The sequence below is a fragment of the Carassius gibelio genome, chromosome A11, assembly GCF_023724105.1.
Source record: "Carassius gibelio isolate Cgi1373 ecotype wild population from Czech Republic chromosome A11, carGib1.2-hapl.c, whole genome shotgun sequence".
Taxonomy (NCBI): Eukaryota; Metazoa; Chordata; class Actinopteri; order Cypriniformes; family Cyprinidae; genus Carassius; species Carassius gibelio.
The window spans coordinates 10,141,535-10,163,977 of record NC_068381.1 but is presented as its reverse complement, the minus strand read 5'-3'; the positions used below and the strand labels follow the sequence as shown (position 1 = coordinate 10,163,977).

Sequence of the window (22,443 nt, the reverse complement as noted above, 5' to 3'; positions counted from 1 at the left end):
CTTGGGATTTTTTCTTCAGATGGAATTCCAGCGCTGTTCCTCAAGATGTCGGATCGTATGCTCAGACAATGACTTTGAAGGCCACATATTTGGATATTTGGAAGCGGCTTAATTGAGGATATATTTGTCTATCACTTATTGCAAGTCAGATTCGAGTACCTTAAAAACAATGAAGACCAACTTCACTGGAAGCTAACACAGTGGATCAAGATTACAAGACACAGAAACACAGCAGTGCTTGGCCATGTCTATCTCCGTCCTTTTAAAGAAGTTATATAACCTGCCAGGGAAATATGACCGGAAAGTGGAATTGTCTTTTAGAGGTGAGCTCGATGTTTTAAGAATTTTTTTTATTTTATATGATTAATATTGTCTGTTGGATTGGAGCACATATTCTATGTATTGAAATGTGTAGTTGTTTAGCCTATATAATGTGAGAAATAATTAAAGGACTTAAATGCAAGACTTTTATTTGACTATGCTGACTGTATTTTTAAAACATTGTTTACTGTCCAGGTTTTACTCACAAAACCAGGGTCCTTCAGTGTGAGAATTTAGCCATCTTCAATGAGGTAACACAGTTTCCAAAAATATATATATATATATAAATATTATTACAATTTAAAACAACTGTTCACTGTTTAAATATGTTTAAATGAAATATATTTCTGTGATGGCAAAACTGAATTTTCATCATCATTCTCCAGTCTTCAGTGTTATATAATCCTTCAGAAATCATTCTAATATGCTGATTTGGTGCCCAAGAAACATTTCCTGAAAACAGTTGCCTAATTATTTAATTTTAGATTTTATTTATTTATTTTGTGTGTCTGGTAATGCTTTTTTCAGGATTCTATGATAAAAAAAAAGTTCATTTATTTATATATATATATATATATATATATATATATATATTATTATTATTATTATTATTATTTATTTATTTATTTTTTACTCTATAAATAAATTTTACTCTATAATAAACTTTTTACTCTCCATTTTTGATCCTTGCTGTATAAAAGTATTACTTCACACCAAACCTTTGAACAGTAGTGTATTTTCACAATTTTGATTTACCAACTTCACATTTAAGGGGCTCTTTCCTTATTCAAAATTAATTTGGCAAGCCATATGAAAACAACAAATGCAGCTGCTCATTCTTATATAATGAAGTGGTTTTGGATAATACACATGCTTCAAAAGCTTATTCACAGCGATACCATAGAAGAACCATCTCTTTCTTACCGTTTTATAATCTGGAGAACCTTCTTTCGACACAAAGAACCTTTTGTGAAACAGAAAGGTTCTTCAGATGTTTAAGGTTCTTTATGGAACCATTTAGACAAAAAGGTTCTTCTATGGCATCGAGAAGCACCTTTATTTTTAAGAGTGTATGTTGGGAAATGCTAACCACACCTTTGCCACAGGCACTTGAACATTCCCAGAGTCTTGTAAACAACCACATCTGAGCTCAGATACAGTAATGAAATTAAAATATTTGACTAGAGGTCTGTCACGAGGTTATCCTTTAACTTAAGCTAACAGATATTAGAATAGTGGGAAGGACAAGAAAGAAAAGTGGTTCAATCTGAGTGAAGATGAATCATGTTCAACACTGGCTTTATGAGGAGGAAGTGCTTGGGATTTTCATTTATGAGAAATGCAGGGACTGAAAAGAAAATAGAGCTTGAAAACAAACACCACCATTTTATAGATTTTATATGACTTATTTGATAATTCGTTTAGTTTGTTAGTTACACACACAAAGTGCTGGTCAAAAGTTTGGTGTACAGTAATTAAGAGAATTGTCATGTTTTTGAAAGAGGTCCCTTATGGTCACAAAATCTGCATTTATTTGATCAAAAATACAATAAAAATATTATGCAATATTATGCAATATTGTTACCATTTAAAATAACTGTTTTCTATTTATCATATTTAAAAATGTTATTTATTACAATGAATTTTCAGCAGCTTTTACTCCAGTTTTCCGTGTCACATGATCCTTCAGAAATCATTTTAATATGCTGATTTGGTGCTCAAGAAGCATTTCGTATTATTATTAGTGTTGAAAGAAAGCAAAAACACATTAAACTGATCAAAAGTGACAAAAAATATATAATGTAAAAAAAATCTAAAATGTATCATGGTTATCAAAATGTATCAAGCGTTTTTTAACACTTATAATGTCTCTTGAGCACAAAATCCACATGTATATTGAAAATAATTAAACGGCGGCTTGAAAGTCTGAGAACGCTTTAGAATTTTCTATATTTATGGATAAATATGACCCAAAACATAATCAGATTTTCACATAAGTCCTGAAAGAAGTATGTGAATCTCTAGGATTAGCTGTAATTTAAAGGTGAAACTAGAGTCCATCTGTTCAGAGGTGTTTTCATCAGTGAGATGACTATCAGGTGTTCAGTGTGTGTCCTGTTTTATCTAAAGAACAGGGAAAGTTTGGTCATGTTTGTGGAAGTGATTCATGGCACAAACAAAGGAGTTCATCAAGCTAGAAAACGTTACGAAGCCATCTCTAAAGTGTTTGGACTCCAACAATCCTCAGTCAGACAAACTGTGTACAAATGGAGGAAATTCAAGACCACGGTTACCCTCCCCAGGAGTGACTGGCCAACAAAGAACACTCAAGACGTGTAATAGTCTGTGATGTTGCCAAGGACCGCAGGGTAACTTCTAAGTAAATAAAGGCTTTTCTCACATTGGCTAATGTTGAAGTTTAAGAGCGGGAGAACACTGAACAAAGTCACAAGGAGAAAGCCACTGCTCTCCAAAAAGAACATTGCTTCCCGTCTGCAGTTTGCTAAACATCATGTGGATGAGCCAGAGGAATAATGAAGAAATGTTTTGTGGATGGATAAGACCAAAATAGAACTTTTGGTCTAAATGAGAAAGTGTTACGTTTGAAGACTAAAAAACATTGCATTCCAGCATAAGAACCTTATCCCATCTGTGAAACATGGTGGTGGTAGTATCATGGTTTGGTCCTGTTTCGTTGAATCTGGTCCAAGACAGGTTGCCATCAGTGATGGAAAAAAGATTTCTGAATTATACCAGCAAATTCTGAAGGAAAATGTCAGGACATCTGTCCGAGAACTGAATCTCAAGAGAAAGTGGGTCATGCAGCAAGACAACGACCCCAAGCACACAAGTCATTCTACCAAAGAATGGTTAAAGGAGGACAAAGCTAATGTTTTGGAATGGCCAAGTCAAATTCCGGACTTTAATCCAATTGAAATGTTGTGGAAGGACCTGAATCAAGCAGTTTATAGGAGGGGAGGAGGGGGGGGGGGCCCACCAACACCACAGAATTGAAGTGGTTCTGTACTGAGGAATGGGCTAAATTGACTGATCAGCAGTTACAATAAGAGGCTCACACCAGATACTGAAAGCAGAGATCCACATGCATTTGCTACAAAGATATGTAACACTGGATCATTTTTCTCAAATAAATAAATAACAAAAACAATGTTATGTCTCATTTGTTTAAGTTCTCTTTGTCTACTTTACAGACTTCTGATTATGTTTTGAGTCAAATTTATGCAGAAATACAGAAAATTCTAAAGGGTTCATAAACGAGCAGCACCATGTATGTAAGAGCAAGCTGCAGCTGAGAGATCAAGACTACAGATCCATAATAAATAAAGAAACCTTCAGCCTGTGTGAAATAAAGGAACGTTTGTGCTGTTTTTTTTATTATTATTATTATTATTTTTACATCTGTTGTTGTGTATTTATGTGACTCTAGCACTTCAGATGGCCTCACTATGGGAAGGTTGAGAGGGATGAAATTCTGTCAATCAGCGTCTACAACTGCAGTAAGATGTTCAGCAACAGGTCAGAACATGAATAGGCCCTCATACTAAAAGTATTCATTATAAATTATAAGACAAGAGGGAAATTAACTAAATGGTATTCAAAAGCGATTCAGTCCATTGACTAAGAGCGCTGTGTGTGTATGTGTGTGTGTGTGCAGATTGCTGGGAAGGCTGGTGATCAGTCTGCAGCATGTGGTGTCTGTGGGTCAGCTGCTGCTCCGTGAGCCCCTCACAGACAGTCAGCACAGTCTCACTGATGTGAGTGAATGAAGAACTGCTCTCAGCTCTAACACACTTGTTTTACATCCATTAAACAAATACTGTTCATGCTATTCTAACAATGGCGTGGTGAAGGATTGTTGAATCATTTGTTGTTAATGTGTTAGGTGTGACTGAAGCTCTTTTGTGTTGATATGTGATGATGGAGTTTATTGTAGATCTACATAGAGCTGGAGGTGAAGTACAACCCTCTTCAGGGGGCTGCAGGCGGATGGGACAGTGACGACTTCATCAGAGAACAGGACACTGTTGGGTGAGTCAGAAGACATCTTTATGTTCATCCCATCCATCATTCATTTCTTCCTTCATTCTGTCTGTCCTTCTTTCCATCCATTTTCCCTTCTTTATTATTTCCACCTCTTCCATCCATTCCAAATTTTACATTATATCTTTTCCAATCCATCTATCCATTCTTCCTTCCATTTCCCATCTTCTTTTCTTCTATTCATCTTCCTCTGTTTTCCTCTATTTTCTTTCAATTTCATATTTCTTATTTTTTCCATCCATTCTTCTTTCCTTCTTTCCCTTCTTCTTACTGTTTGTCCTTCATGCCTGTATTTTCTTCCTTCTGTTCTTCCTTTCTTCCATCCAGCAATTCATTCATTCTTCCTTCCTTCTTTCCCTGCTTCCATCCTTTTTCTCTTCCTTTATTACTTCCACTGCTTTCTTACATCCATTCTAATTTTTTCTTTCCTTATTTACGCCATCCATCCATCCATTCTTCCTTCATTCCTTTTTTCTTTCCTTCAATCTTCCTTTCCATTCATCTTTCTTACTTTACTTACATATATTCTTCATTTCTTTCTTCCTTCCATCCATCTATCATTCCTTCATTCTGTCCATCCTTCCATTTCTTTTCATTCTTTTTTCCTTTCATCTGTTCTTCCTTCCTTCTGTCCCACCTTCCTCCCATGCATCCTTTCTCCCTTTTTTCCTTGCTTTATTTCTTCCTTCCATCCATCCATTATTCCTTCCTGTTTTCTTTCCATACTTAATTTTTTGGATGGATGTATATTTGGATCCATGGTTTCATTCATTTCATAATTCTCTGTATTCTATGTCAGCTCAGAGCTTGTCATCAGGAACACAGGCTTTATGGAAGCAAAGTAAGGACATCTTAAGCGCATGCAACTCATTTACATTTTCATATCCTTTATTCATGGAATTCACTCCTATATGTTCAATAATTTGTAGTTCTTCAGACAGCCTGCGTCCCCAGCAGCTGGACCGTGAGACGAGAATGATCGGTCGCAGTCTTTTGAAAACTGACGAAGAGAAAGGAGACGAAGATGAAGATGACTATGATGATGATTATGACTTTGCAGATATTGAATGTGCCAATGTGACATTCACTCCCATTTTAAGGTGCATTACGTTTTAGTATAGTACATGGCACTATACCATAAAGAAAAAACTATTGTATTGCAATGCAATGTAATGCACTACATCACACATTATATTATAAAAAATGACCCGTCATGTAATTCCCATATTTGAAATTGAATCATAGGGTAATGAGTTTGATTATAGTTATACTGTTATAACTCAAAGCTTTGTTTCCGTGTGTAGCCGTTGCAGGGCTATAGCAAAGCATGAGCTTGCCGTCACACCTAAAGTGAAGTCTTTCCAGGTAAAGCAATTAAATGAAGCCTACTGATGTCACTGACTCTGTTTGAGGAGAATCAAGTAGGTTTAAACACTCTTTTTCCCTCAGGTGAATGTAAATGTGATTGAAGCTCAGAAACTGGTTGGGGTGAACATCAACCCAGCAGTGTATGTGACTATTGGAGATGAGAAAAAGCACACAGCTACTCAGAAGTCTACCAACTGTCCATTTTACAATGAGGTAACTGCTTGCAAAGAACTTGGCATCTAAAGCATCTAAAGCTTTGAGCAGAATTTCTGATTTGTTTTGTTTCTCTGTTTTTGTCTTTAAGAACTTCATGTTTGAATTCCAAGAGACACAGGATGTGCTCTTTGATAAAGTGATTCAGATTTCTGTAAGTATTGGCAGAGACACCATCCGGGGTGCAATTAAATATATATAAAAAAAGTATGTAAGAATGATTTAAAGAGACTTACGTATGTTTCTTGCATATGTTGCAACTAAAATGGCTTTAATGCACTGTTTAAAGTTTCCCTAATAACTGATTATGCACATGTGAAAAGTGAAACAAATTCTGAATGCAAATACATGTTTCTTATATTTTAGGTGGTTCATAAGAAAATCCTTGCCTTTATGATGACCCACATAGGGACCTTTAAGATCGATATCAGCACAGTGTATCAGCAGCCAGGTAAACTGAGATAAACCCCGGTTTAAGAAACAAAAAGTGCTCATTGCAAGCTTTGATACACTCAGCTCAAGTAAAGATACAGAAGTTGAAAGTTCAGTTCATTGGTAAAATGATAATAACATTCCCTAGACATTTTAATGGTGATAATTAACTCATCACCGGTGGTAAAAAAAAAAAAAAATGGTTATAGGTCTACTTAGAAACATTGATCATTACAACAACTTAACACAGCAGTATATCTCACAGATCACCGTTTCTACCAGAAATGGGCCCCACTTACTGACCCAAAAGACACCCGCTCTGGAATTAAAGGCTATGTGAAGTGCACAGTGAGTGTGGTTATGAAAGGTGACCCCATGGGTATGGTCAGCCTGGCACCAGCTGGCAGCCAGAATGATGACATTGAAAAGTAAGAGCTTGCCTTATGTTAAAATGACACTTTTTGGGATCTGAAGCCTAATTTACTTTGGTACATTTTTATGTGACATGTAGGAACCTTCTCCTGCCAAAGAGGATGCCTTCAGAACGTCCTTGGGCAAAGTTTGTCCTGAAGATCTTCAGAGCTGAAGGTTTACCCAGCATGAATTCAGGTTTCATGGGGAAGATAATGAGAGACAAGAAGGTTTTCCTTGATCCTTATGTTCAGGTCATGTTCGCTGGCCAGCAGGTGATTTTCTTTTAGTCTAACTATGAATTAGATGTTTTGTTGAGAGTATTTCTAACACAAATGTTCAAGCAGGAAGAACTAAGTCCCTCTCACAATGTGTTAGGTTGCATTTTTTTCTTTGATACATGGCTTGATGGTACTATTTAAACAGTCAAAAAAATCCTATAATGTTTCTATAATTCCTATGTTAAATAACACTTTAGTCAAGGGACATACAAACATGCACACCCTGACGGTGGTTTTGTTTGTTAAATGGGCTGAGGTGCCGTCAGTATTTGAACGGCTTACCACACAGGGTATTGGCAAACACTTCAGCTCAAAATAAATTGTTATGATGTCAGAGCAGATCTTATCGATGAAAGTTCAAGCGGAGTCAAGAGCCAAACCTCAAACTCTCTGTTCCCATTAATGTGACACATTACATACAGCTACTGTGTATCATTAATTTCAGTCAACTAAATTAAGTATATGGTATAATACTGTGAAATGAAAAATAAAATGTAAAAATATATGATTTTTTTTCATATAAAAATGCAATAAAATTGTAAGAAAACTAACAAATGTACATGTTTGGCAGGGGGAAACATCAGTAGACAGCAACACCAATGCTCCTGAGTGGAATGAACAGATATCCTTCATTGAGCAGTTTCCTCCTCTTGCTCGAAGAATCAAGATCCAGATCCTGGATGATGCCAACATTGGAGATGTGGCTGTGGCAACACACTTCCTGGACCTGCTTCAAATCTCCAATCCCAACCGAAATGGTCAGTTTCGATGAATGACAAATGTAAGGTCACCCAAAAAAATGTAAATTCTGTCTTCATTTACTCCCCCTAACGTTATTTCAAACCTGTATGACTTTTTCCTGATCTGGAACACAAAAGAATATATTATGAAGAATATTATCCACAAATAGTTGCATTTCCCATTGGCTTCAGTCAATGAAAAAATTAATCTTTTTGGTTGGTATTTGTCAAAATATATTCTTTTGTGTTCCACAGAAGAAAGACAATCATACAGGTTTGGATTTCATGAGGGTCAGTAAATAATTAGAGAATTAATATTTTTTGTGGACTGTCATTTCAAGTACAAATGCATTTTTGAATCCCCCAGTCATGTCTCCGTATCCTCATTTAGGTTTCAATCCCTATTTAAACACTTCTACCTTTGTCTCTTTCCTCCATCCATCAGGTTTCAATCCCACCTTTGGCCCTACTTGGGTCAATCTCTATGGCTCTCCTCAAAACTCCACACTAAGAGACATCCACAGAGATCTTAATGAAGGTCTGAGTGAAGGGATCTTCTATAGAGGCAGAATACTGCTCTCGCTGAGTGTGGAGGTTTATTCCTCTCCTACAGTTGCGGTGACAGAGAGTAAGAACTTTGCGAATGTGAAAAGCAAAATGAGCAGGCTTACTCTTAAACGCAAGAGTCGAAAGTCCAAGGAGAAGACAGGAGGCAAAGAAGGTAGTATCAAAATATATACTAAGAAAATGTGCACACACATACAGTGCCACTGCCACAAAAAAAGAGAGATCATACAAAATGCATGTTATTTTTTTATTTAGTACTGTCCTGAGTAAGATATTTTACATTTTACGTTTAATCTACAAGACCAAAAAAATAGCTGAAATTATTAAAATAACCCCATTCAAAAGTATTTGGACCCTGGTTTCTTAATACTGTTTGTGGTTACCCGGATGAATATTAAGATACAAGGGTTTATACAGACACACACACACACACACACACACACATATATATTTATATAGTAACTTGTTTGTCATTAGTGGTGCAGAAATAGCTCATTTTCATGTAAGTATGTAATATAAGATCTGTTCACATACTGTGTGTCCTTTGAGTTATAGATTCTTACACACAGAGACATGTTTAAAAATGTTCTAGCGCTCTAATCACTTATAGAGAATGCTTTTATTCAGCAATGCCGAGTCCCAGTGGGCCTGCCGCCGAGTCTGAAGATGTCGGCGCTGAGGTACCAGCTGCCGTTACTGTGGAAGTGGAAGATGTCCACCCTCTTCCTGAGGTCAGTAACCTAGTTTTCCTGCTAGGAGAGAAAACTGTCTACCATGTACTATTTCCGATTAAACTATTTCAAATTTGATTGGCTGAGCAGCATTACATGACAGAACTCACAAGTACAAGTAACAAACAAACAAATGGGCTGTCTTTAAGCCATTGCATAATTCTCTCGATTTGTTAAAAAATATTGAATCATTCACTACTGTGTGTTGCTTTGAGAAAAATAGACAAAATAATTGCCAATATTGTGTCTACAATGTTCATTTCTTGTTTACTGAACTGTTGTAGAAAAGTAATATCACACTGACGATTGTGCTAATGTTAGAAACCATCATTATTACATATACTGTTTAATCAGTGGTGTATCCATTGTTTCCTCATGCAGAATTTCACTGGAGAGAAGGATGAATTTTTGTTGTTTGCATCCTTCTTTGAAGTAACAATGGTAGATCCTTGTATTGGCTCCAAACCCGTCACATTTGAGCTGTCCATAGGTAAGACTGGACTGTTTAATCTCATAATGTCATATCCTGTGGCACTTAATGCAAACAGCTGTTTGAGTATAAGCTGCTCAAACAACAGTGGCCTTCACTGCAGTGTTATTTTAGTATTAGGTTTTTATATTTTTAGTTTTTATTGTAGATTAGTAATTTTATGTGTTTTTGTAATTGTATTCATTTTTTTTTTTGCTTAATATTTCTGTAAACCTCAATTTTATTTTAGTTTTAGCAATACTTTTCATCTATTATTTATATTGAAACTTATTTCTAATTATCTTATCCACTGCTTTGCAGGGAATTATGGGAAAACTGCAGATGTGGTGAAGTCCAGGAAGAGTGGCAGTCAGGAGAATCTGGCCGAGGACAGACAGCCGCTGTTGGAATCAGATGATGAGCTAGAGAGAGATGAACTTCTGAACCCTGGCCCTCAAGACAAATCCGTCACTCCACCCAGGAGACCGCAGCCCACTGAATATGACAGGTAAAAAAATAACAGTTCTCAAGGATGACAGCTTATTGTTATGTGGGGTGCAGCAGGATTATGCAAGGATAGCAAACTTTATCCTTTTTATCATCCAGATCATTTAGTTGCATTCCCTTATTCCGAGAGAAACCATGCATCTTTGTGTGGAGCCACTTTGAGGATCACACCTTCCGATTCCACAACAGCAACTGGTTGTCCAAGATGGCTGACCGGCTGGCAAGTGATACTGAGCAGAAACTGAATACTGTGTCTTTAACGAGTCGAATTACAAATAATGATCATTCTGAAAGGATCTATTTGACTTTATTGTTACAAAATTGATTTCTCTGAGTTTGATATGTGTGCTATATTCTTTAAGGAATATGGCATTGATGAAGTGGAGATGCTGTTGAAAAGATCAAAAATCAAGGCTAAAGAACGTTTGGTGGATGTCCTGCTGGAATTCTTTTCCACTTGCCAGTAAGACACATTTGCAGGACTATTATACTGAGTCTGTATTTCACTTGCTACAACTGTTTCGTACATAGTACATTCTAGATAATAGAAAGCTTGTTCTCGTCTGCTTTTAGTCAGTACAACAGTAACTTAGACAGGAAGAGGAATGCTCGTCAAAACACCCTGGATAAGTGCCGTGTGGGGCTCATCAAAAGGAACATTGTGAGTGACTGTATTGATTTTGGTACATTGATTGATAATATAGTTGTATCCACTAACAGAAATGAATTGCAGGTTTTGCTGGCAAAGAAGGCCCTGAGAGTGAGAAAGAGAGTCACCAGAAATACGGTTAAAGACAGACTAGCAGATCTCAAGAATATTGCAAAGAGGCTCCGCTTTCTGGCAATAGAAGTAATGCCATCAAGATTTGCTGTGTTTTCTTGTTTACCTCAATACATATATAAAAATGCATGCAGAATTATATTTAAGTGTGATTGTGTTTTCATGTGGCAGCCTCAGAGCACTCTGCCTGACGTGTTTTTGTGGATGTTGAGTGGAGGGAGGCGAGTGGCCTACGCCAGGATCCCTGCACACTCCATCCTCTTCTCACTGGTGGAGGAAGAGAAGGGGAAAGACTGTGGGAAAATCACTACTGTGTACATGAAGGTGCATTCCTACTTCATAATCTCTATTGCAAAATCTTGCTCTGTCCAATCCAGTTTTCAAACTAGCTTAGATTTAGCAAAATATTGTTTATTTCTATTGTTTATTATTGTGATTTTTGTTGTTGCATAAGCATGCATAAAAACATACGTCAGCATACAATCAGTAAGATTTTAATTTTATTTTAAAGATTTTTTTTTCTTTCTTTTCTTTTCTATTCATCAAAGAATTGCTGTTTACACAAAAATAATAAGTAGCACAGCTGTTTTCTACACTGATAAAAATAAGAAAGGTTTAGTGAGCACTAAATTAACTTATCTAATAATTTCTGAAGGATCTTTTGACACCGAAGACTGGAATAATGTCAGATTTGCCATCACAAAAATAAATTCTATTTTGTAATATATTCAAATAAAACATTTATTTTAAGCTATAATAATATTTAACAATGTAATTGTTTTTACTGTATTTTTGATAAGATAAATGCATTCTTTCAAATGCATAAAAAAAAATCTTGCCCATCACTTTTAAATAATACTGTATATGTTGCTTATTTTTTCATTGATTTTTTTATTCATTTTTCTATAGACCCCTGGAGGACCAGTGGGGGAAATCTTTGCCAAACTGGAAGTATATATGTGGCTTGGAATCATAAAGTACGCAAAAAACTGTGTCACCAGCCTTCCAGCAGAGTTTAGACCCGTTTACGAAGAGGCGACATCTGGTCAATCAATCCCCCGTAACATGCCTCCCACCAAATTAGCAGTAGAAGGTGCTTTCATTTGATACAAACATCTTGATATGCTCCATAATTTGTCTCGGACCACTTTGAAAACCAATATATTTTGATATGAATGACATTTGAATTTATTTTTACTTGTCCTTTCCTCCAGACAGTCGTTATTTCCAGCTACGTGCTCACATTTATCAAGCGCGTGGCATTATTGCAGCTGATGACAATGGACTGTCCGACCCCTTCGCCAAGGTTGTGTTCAGCACACAGTGTCAGGTCACACGGGTGGGTCTCACATATATTAACCCATAAGTTCATTTTATTCTCTGTCCTTAATAAAAAGCACTATATGCAAACTAACGTTTATTCACATTGGATTTTTAAGTCTGTTAAATGCAGTGGGATCTGAAATTTCAATTTTGTGTCTCAGAGATGTTTAAAAGATTGTTTTCTTTCTAGGTGATGGAAGAAACTCTGTCCCCGACGTGGTCTGAGTTACTCCTTTATGATCAGGTTCTGATGGAGGGCAGTAAGGATGAGTACAGAGAAGACCCTCCTGTGGTCATCATCAAAATTTATGACTACAACAAACTAGTGAGCGACAGTTTTTAATGCGTCAACTGTTTTGGAATGATATAATCTATGAATCAACTGTAAATGCCAAAAATAATAATAATAAAGATGCACCATGTTAATGTTATAGCACATTGATTATTCCTTTTTAGAAAGTGTGCTTATATACTATATACAGTTAGACGATATGTAATGTTTATTAATAGTCTTGAATACTAAAAGTCACACTTATGAATGTTTATTATACAGTGTAATGCATTTAATAGCTTTTTGTGGTACATCTGAATGTTACAACAGGGCAGTCCACAAGCCCTTGGTTGTGCATTTGCAAAGCCGGAGTTGAAGTTTGTGGAAGAGCCCTATAAAAAACCCCAGCTGCAGTTTTTTGAGATCACAAAAGGCAAGAGCAAAGCTGGTGAAATTCTGGCAGCTCTTGAGCTCATCGAGTTGGATTACTCGAGCTTTGGAGAGGTGGGACTCTGGTTTTTCTTATGGATTTTCACTGCAAAAGACAGTTTAGACATGGCTTAAAGCGTTCATTTGTCTGTTAGAGAACAGCTTTATACATCTGAATTAATAGAAGGATGTATATTCAAATATTTAATGCTGTTAAAAGTAGTCTCTTATGTACAACATAGATCAGTGCATGTAGCCTCTAGCTGTAAGTCTTAAAATATGCCTTTTAAATGTCACGTTTGTGTGCTCTGAATCCATCTCAGCCAGCTCTGCCACTGGATGTTGACCCCAAGGAACCACAGTACATTGAAGAAGAAAGCTATTATATTATCCCTGAGGGTGTTCGCCCTGTGCTCAGGAAATACAGAATAGAGGTACAACCTTGAACAGATATAAAGTGAATCAAAATCACAAGAGTTTTATTTAACATCAACATTTTAAGGTCTTAAATGCTTAAGAACAGATTGATTATTCAGATGTGTCCATAAATCATTTCCCAAGAGAGCGTTTCAAATAGCAGCATGTATTGACCTCCTGCACAAGTTTGCCAGCTGACTGGTTTAGTTCGTGGCTACAGTGTTTTGAACTCATCCCATTAAACGGCAGGTGCTGTACTGGGGCCTGAGGGACCTGAAAAGGGTCAACCTGTTTGAAGTGGAGCGGCCTCAAGTGAAGATTGAGTGTGCGGGCCAGATGATCGAGTCGGAGGAAATTCAGAGCTACAAGCTGAATCCCAACTTCAATGATGTGGTTAAACACTTTGATGTTGTAAGAATTCCTCTTTTCAAAGTATTAGACCTTATCTCAAGAGCTGTGTTGAGAACATACGTCCCATACAAGCTTTGATCTCATCTCCTGTCTCAGAGTTACTAAGTTAAAAAGCAAAGCAGGTGAGATTCAGGCTGCTGTTGAGTCTGATGTCTTCTTTAGAATGATTCATCACACAATATGCAGTCAGTGCATGTCTTTGTTAGTAATAGGTATTTATTTCTGACTGTTTGGTGATGCCTTTTGCCAATAATTTGATATTTAAGATTTTAGTAAACCTTTAAAACTTTTAAATATTTGATGAAGATGATTTAATATGAATTATTACAACTTGCTTTTATTGCACAGTAGCTCATAACTGGTCGTGTGTCCTCAGGAACTTCCAGAGCTTGTCTATCTGCATCCTCCTCTTACCATCTTCGTAATGGAGCAAAGGGCTTTCGGGAGGCTGGTCCTGGTGGGAACTCACGTGGTCCAAAACATTGTGCAATTTGGTCCCAGGGACCAAGAGGAGTGGAAAGACGAGGAGGAGGAGCCCGAGGGTATGGAACCTTCTATAACTCATGTTTGTGGTCCAAATATAAAGCATTTATGATATGTCCTGACATGTGTACATAAATAATTAGCTTTCAAAAGTGCACCACATTCTTTTTCTTTATAAACTAGAATGGCATGACACTTTGTTGAAATGAGAAAAGACTCTGACAACATTTATATGCACACTCTTCTTGTTAAAATCCTATATTCTGGTTGAGGTTTTTTTAAAAACTTCAGAAGATAGGACTTGTTTGGTTAACTGAGTATTTTGCACATGAATTCAATTAACTCATGTCTCATGTATGCTCTTTACAGCAACACACAATAATTACTTCCAATGAATTGCAAAATGAAAGCTAATGAGAACTCTTACAGCACTCTTATATTATTTGTAAAGTCTGATTGTTTCAATACATTTTTATTCAAAGCAACCGTCTTTTGCATTCATATTTGCATTCATTTGGCCCTGTGAATTTAACAGTGAATGCTCTAAATAACATGACTACATTACATGTCAATTTGAATAATATTTCATAATAATACTGTTTTTACTATTATTGATCAAATAATTGCAGCCTTGGTGAGCATGAGGGACTTCTTTGAAAAAAAAATGTATATGTTTTTGCACATCTAAATGTGGTCACTGTTGTAGACTGTAGCTTTTAATATATTTTAATATAGAACATTCCTAAACATTCGTTCACAGTTTTAGAGAAGAAGCCTCCCCAGAAGACCACTCCTCTAACTACAGTGATCACCATGGATTTGGGAGGACTTCCTATGAAGCATAGCAAAATTCCTATTAATCCTCTTAACGTAGTCATGGTAAGTTTCATTCTCTGTATTTTTCAGTCCATAAGAATGAATGCTTTCTTCAGCGTTTAAAGATGATATCTGCAATCTCCCCCCAGTTTTTCAGAGATCTTGCAAACACTTTCATTCAGCCACATTCAGCTGCCATGTGGTCGTGGGGTATCTAGCCTGGGTGCAGTGACGTTAGTTGGCTGCTTTGGGATGTTTAGAATAGCTCGTAATGAGTACTTGGTGCACATGTTTTTACCCATCCACAGTCTGCAGTTATTAAATGTGAAGCCCTTTGCACCCATTAACCTGTTGATTATGGTGTGAATCTGCTGGTTTGTTGAGCACAGTGAAATGTGTTCCTGTGGCAGTTTGATCTCCTGCTGTTAGATCACTCTGATTAATTGGGCAGTCACTGCATAGCCAAGACCCCTGCTGACATCCAAATGGGATGCTTTCAATCACGAGTGTGTGCATTTGGCTTTTAAAAATCCATGTTCATGTGCAGATTGTTACAGTCCGCTCACAAATTCAAGGTTTGGAATGAGTAAATTAATTGTATTTTTTAAATTAATGTATTGTGGAAAAATGTGCTTTCAGTCTCCAATCAAAAAGGTTATTAAAAAAGAGGAGGAGCTAGAGGAGGAGCCACCAGAAAAGGAGGAGCTTGATTGGTGGTCTAAATATTATGCATCACTGGCTGAACTTGAAAAACAGGTGATCACTTAGGCCTATTTTGTGTCTTAACAATGTGTCTTATTGGTTTTCCCAACATGTTAAAGTCTTGTTTCCATGTCTTCTTCAGGAGGAGAAAGAGGATGATTTGGAAGATGGACAAGATGGAGGTATTTTAAACTCTGGATGATTTAATTGTTACTATGATTTTAAATGAATCAGCAATTTTGAACAAATCAGTTGAGTGAATTAATCAATGACTCATTCATAAAGACTTCCGTCTCTTATATCACTAAATTTGCCAGCTTCTCAATTAAGAGTAGCATAACCACAAAACGAATTCAGAACTCTGAATAAAATCAATCAAACAGACACCTCAAAATATATTTGTGCACTTAATCCATAACATAGAAATGGATTGTCAAATACATTACATAACAAAATACCCAATGTAGTTGAACAAGAGATGAGCCTGTGGTTACTCTTTGAGGATACCTGTGTGAATCTAAAAGTAAATTACTTCATGCAGTATAAATCAGCTATGGGCTGATTGAAAGTGAAATGACTTCTGAGACAGTTTTAGTGTAATATGTTTGTGGATGTCACTCAGTTTGGGCACACATTTTTAGTGTGACCTAAGTGACCACATCTTCTGCTTTTGGATGCTTAGGACTAAACGTATTTCAAAGCATCAATGTAATGTCACATTCTTCAGATGGTGCTCCACTGAGCATGTCAGCACTAGAGGCAGAGGATGATGATGCTGTGATTGAAATAGAGCCGCCTGCTCCAAAGAGGAAGACAATTGCCACCATACAGGTTTGAAATGTTCTTCAAACTGCAATCATTTTATTTCTTTCAATACAGTGTTTTATTTCTGCTCTTCAGCCCTCTTACACTATTTGCAGTATTTGCAATATACATTTTCTGTCCTTTTTCTTTTCTTTTTAATTTTTTTTTTTAATTCACCAGCTGTACAAGTCTGAACTAGAAAACGAATTCAGTCAGTTCATGGACTGGTTGCACATATTTACTGTCTACAAAGGCAAATCCAGCCTGGAAGATGAAGAGGAAGATGAAAGTACGAGATATATGGGTAAATACAAGGTGAGATGTGCATTTTGGGAAGCTCTCATGCATTGGATCAACAGTGTGACAGCATGCATGAAAAAATTGAGGTTAAAGCAGAGCTGTGCTTCATTGCAGGGGTCGTTTCTGATGTACCCCATCGCTCCTGAAGACGAGGATGCAGACTGTCAGATCACTAATGGAATACCCAAAAATACACCCATCAAAGTCCTTGTGAGAGTGTATGTAGTAAAAGTGGGTATCAGTTGTTAAAAAAAAAATCCTTTTTTTTTTTTTTTTTTTTTTTTTTACATATTCTGCACAGTTAGTAGAGAAGAGTGGACAGGAACATTTTAGATTTTAGATTAATTTAAATGTATGAGCGGAAAGTCAAATGTTGTCATTTTGTCTCTGAAGTCAGTTTGAATGCATGTAATTGATCTTATTATGAACGATTCATTCATGCATGTTTCTCTTCTCCAGTCATTTTTGTTTTTTTGACCTCACAACTTGATTATCCAGTGAAACATCAGACTTCTCTCTGTCTCTCTAGTGATCTATGCCAGATTTCTCCAGTCATTTTTTGCAGATAAATAGTCCTGCATGTGTCAAATTACACAATAATGAGAAAAATGTTAAATGGTTTTAAATGGATTCATCATTTCCCCTTATATTTTCTGTGCATTAAATCCGAATTTGAACAGTTCATGCGTTTTTCTTGTGAACCCCAAGGCAACCAATCTGGCACCCACAGACCCGAATGGAAAGGCAGACCCCTATGTGGTGGTAAAAGTCGGGCAACAGCAAATGGACAGCAAAGAGCGCTACATTCCCAAACAACTGAACCCAGTGTTTGGAGAGTAAGTGTTGTATGTTCCCAACATTCAGTATGGCGGCTATAAGAATGAAACATTTAATTGCATTTCTCATAGAGGCTTAGGCTGTATTTTTCACTCTTGAGGCCACATGCACATTGAAAATTATAGTTGTTTAGCGTGATTTGAGTTAAAGATGCTTAATCTATGATCTTGTTCTCAGATTTGATTGCTGATTTGAAATGCTGAGCTTGCATCTCCCCACAGAGTGTTCGAATTGACCGTGTCTTTCCCCCTGGAGACAGAGCTCACACTATTTGTGTTTGACCACGATCTTGTGGGCTCTGATGACCTGATCGGTGAGACCCGTGTGGACCTGGAGAACCGTTTCTACAGCCGCCACCGCGCCGGGTGTGGCCTGGCCCTTCATTATGATACGTGGGTAATGGTTTTAGTCTGTGATGATGGTGGTGATAATATTTATAATGATGATTAGTATTATTATATTTGTCGTGAACCACTGCTGTCATTGTCATTATTATCTACATCATCATCAGAATTTCTTTGAGGCTCATCGACTGCTGTAAGCTAATATTCGACAAGCAGCTGCCACATATCAGCGACTGGGAGAAATCAAGCGTTTCGTGGCCTGATTTTCATTTGACTCTCTGCAGGTTAAATCATATTAGACTGTCTTGTGATTTCAGGGATGGCTATAATAAATGGAGAGATGCCAAGAAACCCACTGCGATATTATTGGAGCTTTGCCGCAAAAATGGGATTCCATCTCCAGAGTACAGGGAGTCTGAAATTAAAGTTCTCAACAAGATCTTCAAAGTTCCCAATGAGGCTTTTCCAGAAGGTAGGAATATAATTTTATTCATAGAAAATAAAGATTATAAAGCAACTTCATGTAATACAAAGAGTTATACAAAAAAATTCCATATCCTTTTATTATTTCACAACCTTGAACTAAGACATTTGTCACATTTCTACAAATTGGTAATATGAATTTGTGAAATATTCTATATTCTATGTATTTTTTTTTATTTAGTTTTTTTTTAATACGTATACATATACTTGTACTCTTATATGGAATACTTGTTTATTAATATGAGACTTTGGTGCTGCAGAGTTGCTGAAGAAGAATAAGAAGACAGAGGAAGACTATGCAGAGCTGGATGAGCATAAAGCCCTGAGTGTCCTGCAGCGCTGGAAAGATATGAGAGAGTTCAGTGAGGGAGCGTGTCCTCTGGTTCCTGAGCATGTGGAGGTCCGCTCACTGCTTAATACGGAAAAGCCAGGCCTCCCTCAGGTCAGACTGCATCGCACACACACAATGACTGATTAGTCCTAGCCAAAGCCATTTAGCTTGGATCAAACCATCAAATTAAGTTGTGTCCCAAATGATGCATTGTATACTATACAGTTATTATATGCACTATGTACTGTTGTGTATGAATTATGTAAGGTTATTTTTCTCACCCAACATCAGAGTCTGACAGCCCGTCTCATTTCAGAATGTCATTAAAGCTGCAACAGTTCACTTCAGTTAAATAAGAGTATCATCTGGGCATTTGAAGTACATTTTGTCTTTTTGGAATTTTAGCGAGCACACTAATCACATCATTTATAATAAAAATGGCATAGAGTAGCATACAAGTATGCAAACTGGGACATACCATTGTACTCCATGTAGATGCAACATATTTTCTGATGCATTTGTCTTTGACGAGACAGGGTTATGTTCACATGTGGATTGACATGTTTCCTGTGGATGTACCTCCTCCACCACCTGTTAACATCAAACCTAGACTTCCAGAGAGGTAATCAGGAGACCACAGACTTCATGTAGAGAATTAAAGATTTGGAGATTTCTTCCTGCAAGAAAATGTATCCCCATGTTTCTAGTTATGAGCTGCGTGTGATCATCTGGAATACTGATGATGTCGTACTGGATGATGTCAATCCTTTCACCGGAGAGCCATCAAGTGACATCTACGTTAAAGGGTGAGAATACACAAGAAATGAACTAAAGTTTCTTCGATACTGCTTTAAATTTCTCTATTCCATTTAAAATTCTATAATAATATTCCATAAAAAATTATATATGTAAAATAATATATATATATATATATATATATATATATATATATATATATATATATATATATATATATATATATATATATATAATAAACAAATTAAAATAAATATTCTGCATGGATGCATTCAGTTAATCAAAAGTAGAAGTGCAGAAATGTTAAGTTTAAAAAACATTAAATATACATTGGATTTAAAATATATATTATATATTATATGAAAAAGTTATTTTAATTAGTAAAAATATTTCACAGTATTACTGTTTTACTGTGTTTTACAAATAAATGCAGCCTTGATGAGCATAATAGACTAAATAAAAAACATTTAAAAATTATTTCCGACCTCAAACTAAACGGCATTCTATAATAAAAAGCAATATTATTTTTACATTCACCAGCTGGATTAAAGGTCTGGAAGATGAGAAACAGGAGACGGATGTGCATTTTAATTCCCTCACTGGTGAAGGCAATTTCAACTGGCGCTTTGTCTTTCACTTTGACTATCTTCCCACGGAGAAGGAGGTCATCTACAAGAAGAAGGAGTCCCTATTCGCCCTTGAGGAGACTGAATTCCGCCAGCCGGCTGTTCTAGTGCTGCAGGTCTGGGATTATGACCGCATCGGCTCCAATGACTTCTTAGGTTAGTGGTTTTAGTTACTAGTCAAGGGTTCATATATGAAATCTAATCACATTTTCTAGTTAGTAAGTAAAAACATGAATTGCTTTCCAACTGTTGTGGCCAGGATCCATAGAGTTGCGTCTAAGCGATATGGTCCGTGCTGCAAAATCCTGCGAGCAATGCAGCATCAAGATGGCCAAAGACAAGGCTGGCCCTCGCTTCTCCATCTTCCGCAGCAAGAGGATGAAAGGCTGGTGGCCGCTCATCAAACTAAAGAGCCAAGAGGACATCGAGAGAGAGGAGAGGGAGGCTGAACAAGAGAAGAAAAACAAGAAGAAGAAGAAAAAGAAGGCAAGCAAGCGTAGCCAAATGAAACCCGAAGATCTGCAGTTTGTGGACAACAGTGGGAACACCTTCCTCCTAATGGTACAAGCACTTCGTCAGTGCACTAACACTGAGGTAAAATGAATGTGGTAACACGTCAGACTCTTTATTCATTAATGTGGTTTTCAGGGTAAAGTGGAGGCAGAGTTTCATCTAGTGACACCTGAAGAAGCTGAGAAGAACCCTGTGGGAAAAGCACGCAAAGAACCTGAACCTCTGGACAAACCAAAGTAAGGGACTAAAGCGATCTATGCATGTATATTCATATTAGTTTGCATCTTTTTATTTTTATTGTGTATCTATCAAAATGTGCTACATAAATATGTTTTTTTTTTTCCTTAAGCCGCCCCAAGACATCCTTCAACTGGTTTGTGAACCCGTTGAAGACCTTTGTGTTCTTTATCTGGAAGAAGTACAAGAAGTACATCATTGCCTTGATCATTTTGGTTATCCTTGGCGTCTTCCTCTTCCTCATCCTCTACACCCTGCCTTCACACATCAGCCAGCTTATTGTCAGTGGATGAGAAGGTGTAAACAGAGAAATGTATGAATCAACAGGGGAAATAATGATATACATAGCTTTTAATGCTTGGAAATTTCCAGACAAAAGCAATAATGAATAGAATAAGACTTTAACAAACAATTGCCTGTCAATGAATTCAGTGCAGTTTAATGCTTTATGATTCAATGTACACTGATGTTCAAAAGTATTAGGGTAGTATTTGTATTTTTATTTTTAAGGAATTAATACTTTTATTCAGCAAGGATGCATTAAGTTGATCCAAATGTTCTGTTTATCAAAGAATCCAGATTTTTTTTTTTTTTTATCCAAGTCACAAATACAGTTTTGTTCAAAATAATAGCAGTACAATGTGACTAACCAGAATAATCAAGGTTTTTAGTATATTTTTTATTGCCACGTGGCAAACAAGTTACCAGTAGGTTCAGTAGATTGTCAGAAAACAAACAAGACCCAGCATTCATGATATGCACGCTCTTAAGGCTGTGCAATTGGGCAATTAGTTGAAAGGGGTGTGTTCAAAAAAATAGCAGTGTCTACCTTTGACTGTACAAACTCAAAACTATTTTGTACAAACATTTTTTTTTTCTGGGATTTAGCAATCCTGTGAATCACTAAACTAATATTTAGTTGTATGACCACAGTTTTTTAAAACTGCTTGACATCTGTGTGGCATGGAGTCAACCAACTTGTGGCACCTCTCAGCTGTTATTCCACTCCATGATTCTTTAACAACATTCCACAATTCATTCACATTTCTTGGTTTTGCTTCAGAAACAGCATTTTTGATATCACCCCACAAGTTCTCAATTGGATTAAGGTCTGGAGATTGGGCTGGCCACTCCATAACATTAATTTTGTTGGTTTGGAACCAAGACTTTGCCCGTTTACTAGTGTGTTTTGGGTCATTGTCTTGTTGAAACAACCATTTCAAGGGCATGTCCTCTTCAGCATAGGGCAACATGACCTCTTCAAGTATTTTAACATATGCAAACTGATCCATGATCCCTGGTATGCGATAAATAGGCCCAACACCATAGTAGGAGAAACATGCCCATATCATGATGCTTGCACCTCCATGCTTCACTGTCTTCACTGTGTACTGTGGCTTGAATTCAGAGTTTGGGGGTCGTCTCACAAACTGCCTGTGGCCCTTGGACCCAAAAAGAACAATTTTACTCTCATCAG

General features: G+C 36.8%; 1 protein-coding gene across 1 annotated transcript; it reads left to right on the top strand.

Moving 5' to 3' along the window:
* The first annotated feature begins 17 nt into the window (after positions 1-17).
* Positions 18-21,584, top strand: fer1l4 (fer-1 like family member 4). The gene is made up of 46 exons (XM_052609642.1): positions 18-323; positions 517-572; positions 3,770-3,858; positions 3,998-4,097; positions 4,277-4,371; positions 5,183-5,224; positions 5,313-5,483; positions 5,688-5,748; positions 5,833-5,964; positions 6,056-6,118; positions 6,331-6,415; positions 6,662-6,824; positions 6,908-7,082; positions 7,660-7,846; positions 8,274-8,549; positions 9,023-9,126; positions 9,508-9,616; positions 9,917-10,103; positions 10,202-10,322; positions 10,465-10,565; positions 10,676-10,763; positions 10,836-10,952; positions 11,055-11,207; positions 11,793-11,976; positions 12,098-12,222; positions 12,397-12,531; positions 12,808-12,981; positions 13,230-13,340; positions 13,573-13,734; positions 14,111-14,276; positions 14,978-15,096; positions 15,673-15,789; positions 15,878-15,917; positions 16,463-16,566; positions 16,720-16,854; positions 16,954-17,070; positions 17,548-17,675; positions 17,898-18,068; positions 18,338-18,492; positions 18,764-18,945; positions 19,371-19,456; positions 19,542-19,640; positions 20,131-20,372; positions 20,476-20,777; positions 20,865-20,965; positions 21,079-21,584. Exons 1-46 carry the CDS (start codon positions 245-247, stop codon positions 21,257-21,259), a joined length of 6,090 nt encoding a protein of 2,029 aa, XP_052465602.1. The 5' UTR covers positions 18-244; the 3' UTR covers positions 21,260-21,584.
* Positions 21,585-22,443: the final 859 nt, after the last annotated feature.

What these genes read in the sequence shown, in the direction of transcription:
- fer1l4 (XM_052609642.1), top strand. Translation starts at nt 245, where the DNA reads ATGTCTATCTCCGTCCTTTTAAAGAAGTTATATAACCTGCCAGGGAAA. An exon ending in ACTGTCCATTTTACAATGAG is followed by an intron (nt 5,965 to 6,055) that starts GTAACTGCTTGC and finishes TTTGTCTTTAAG; the next exon opens with AACTTCATGTTTGAATTCCA. An exon ending in CACATTTGAGCTGTCCATAG is followed by an intron (nt 9,617 to 9,916) that starts GTAAGACTGGAC and finishes ACTGCTTTGCAG; the next exon opens with GGAATTATGGGAAAACTGCA.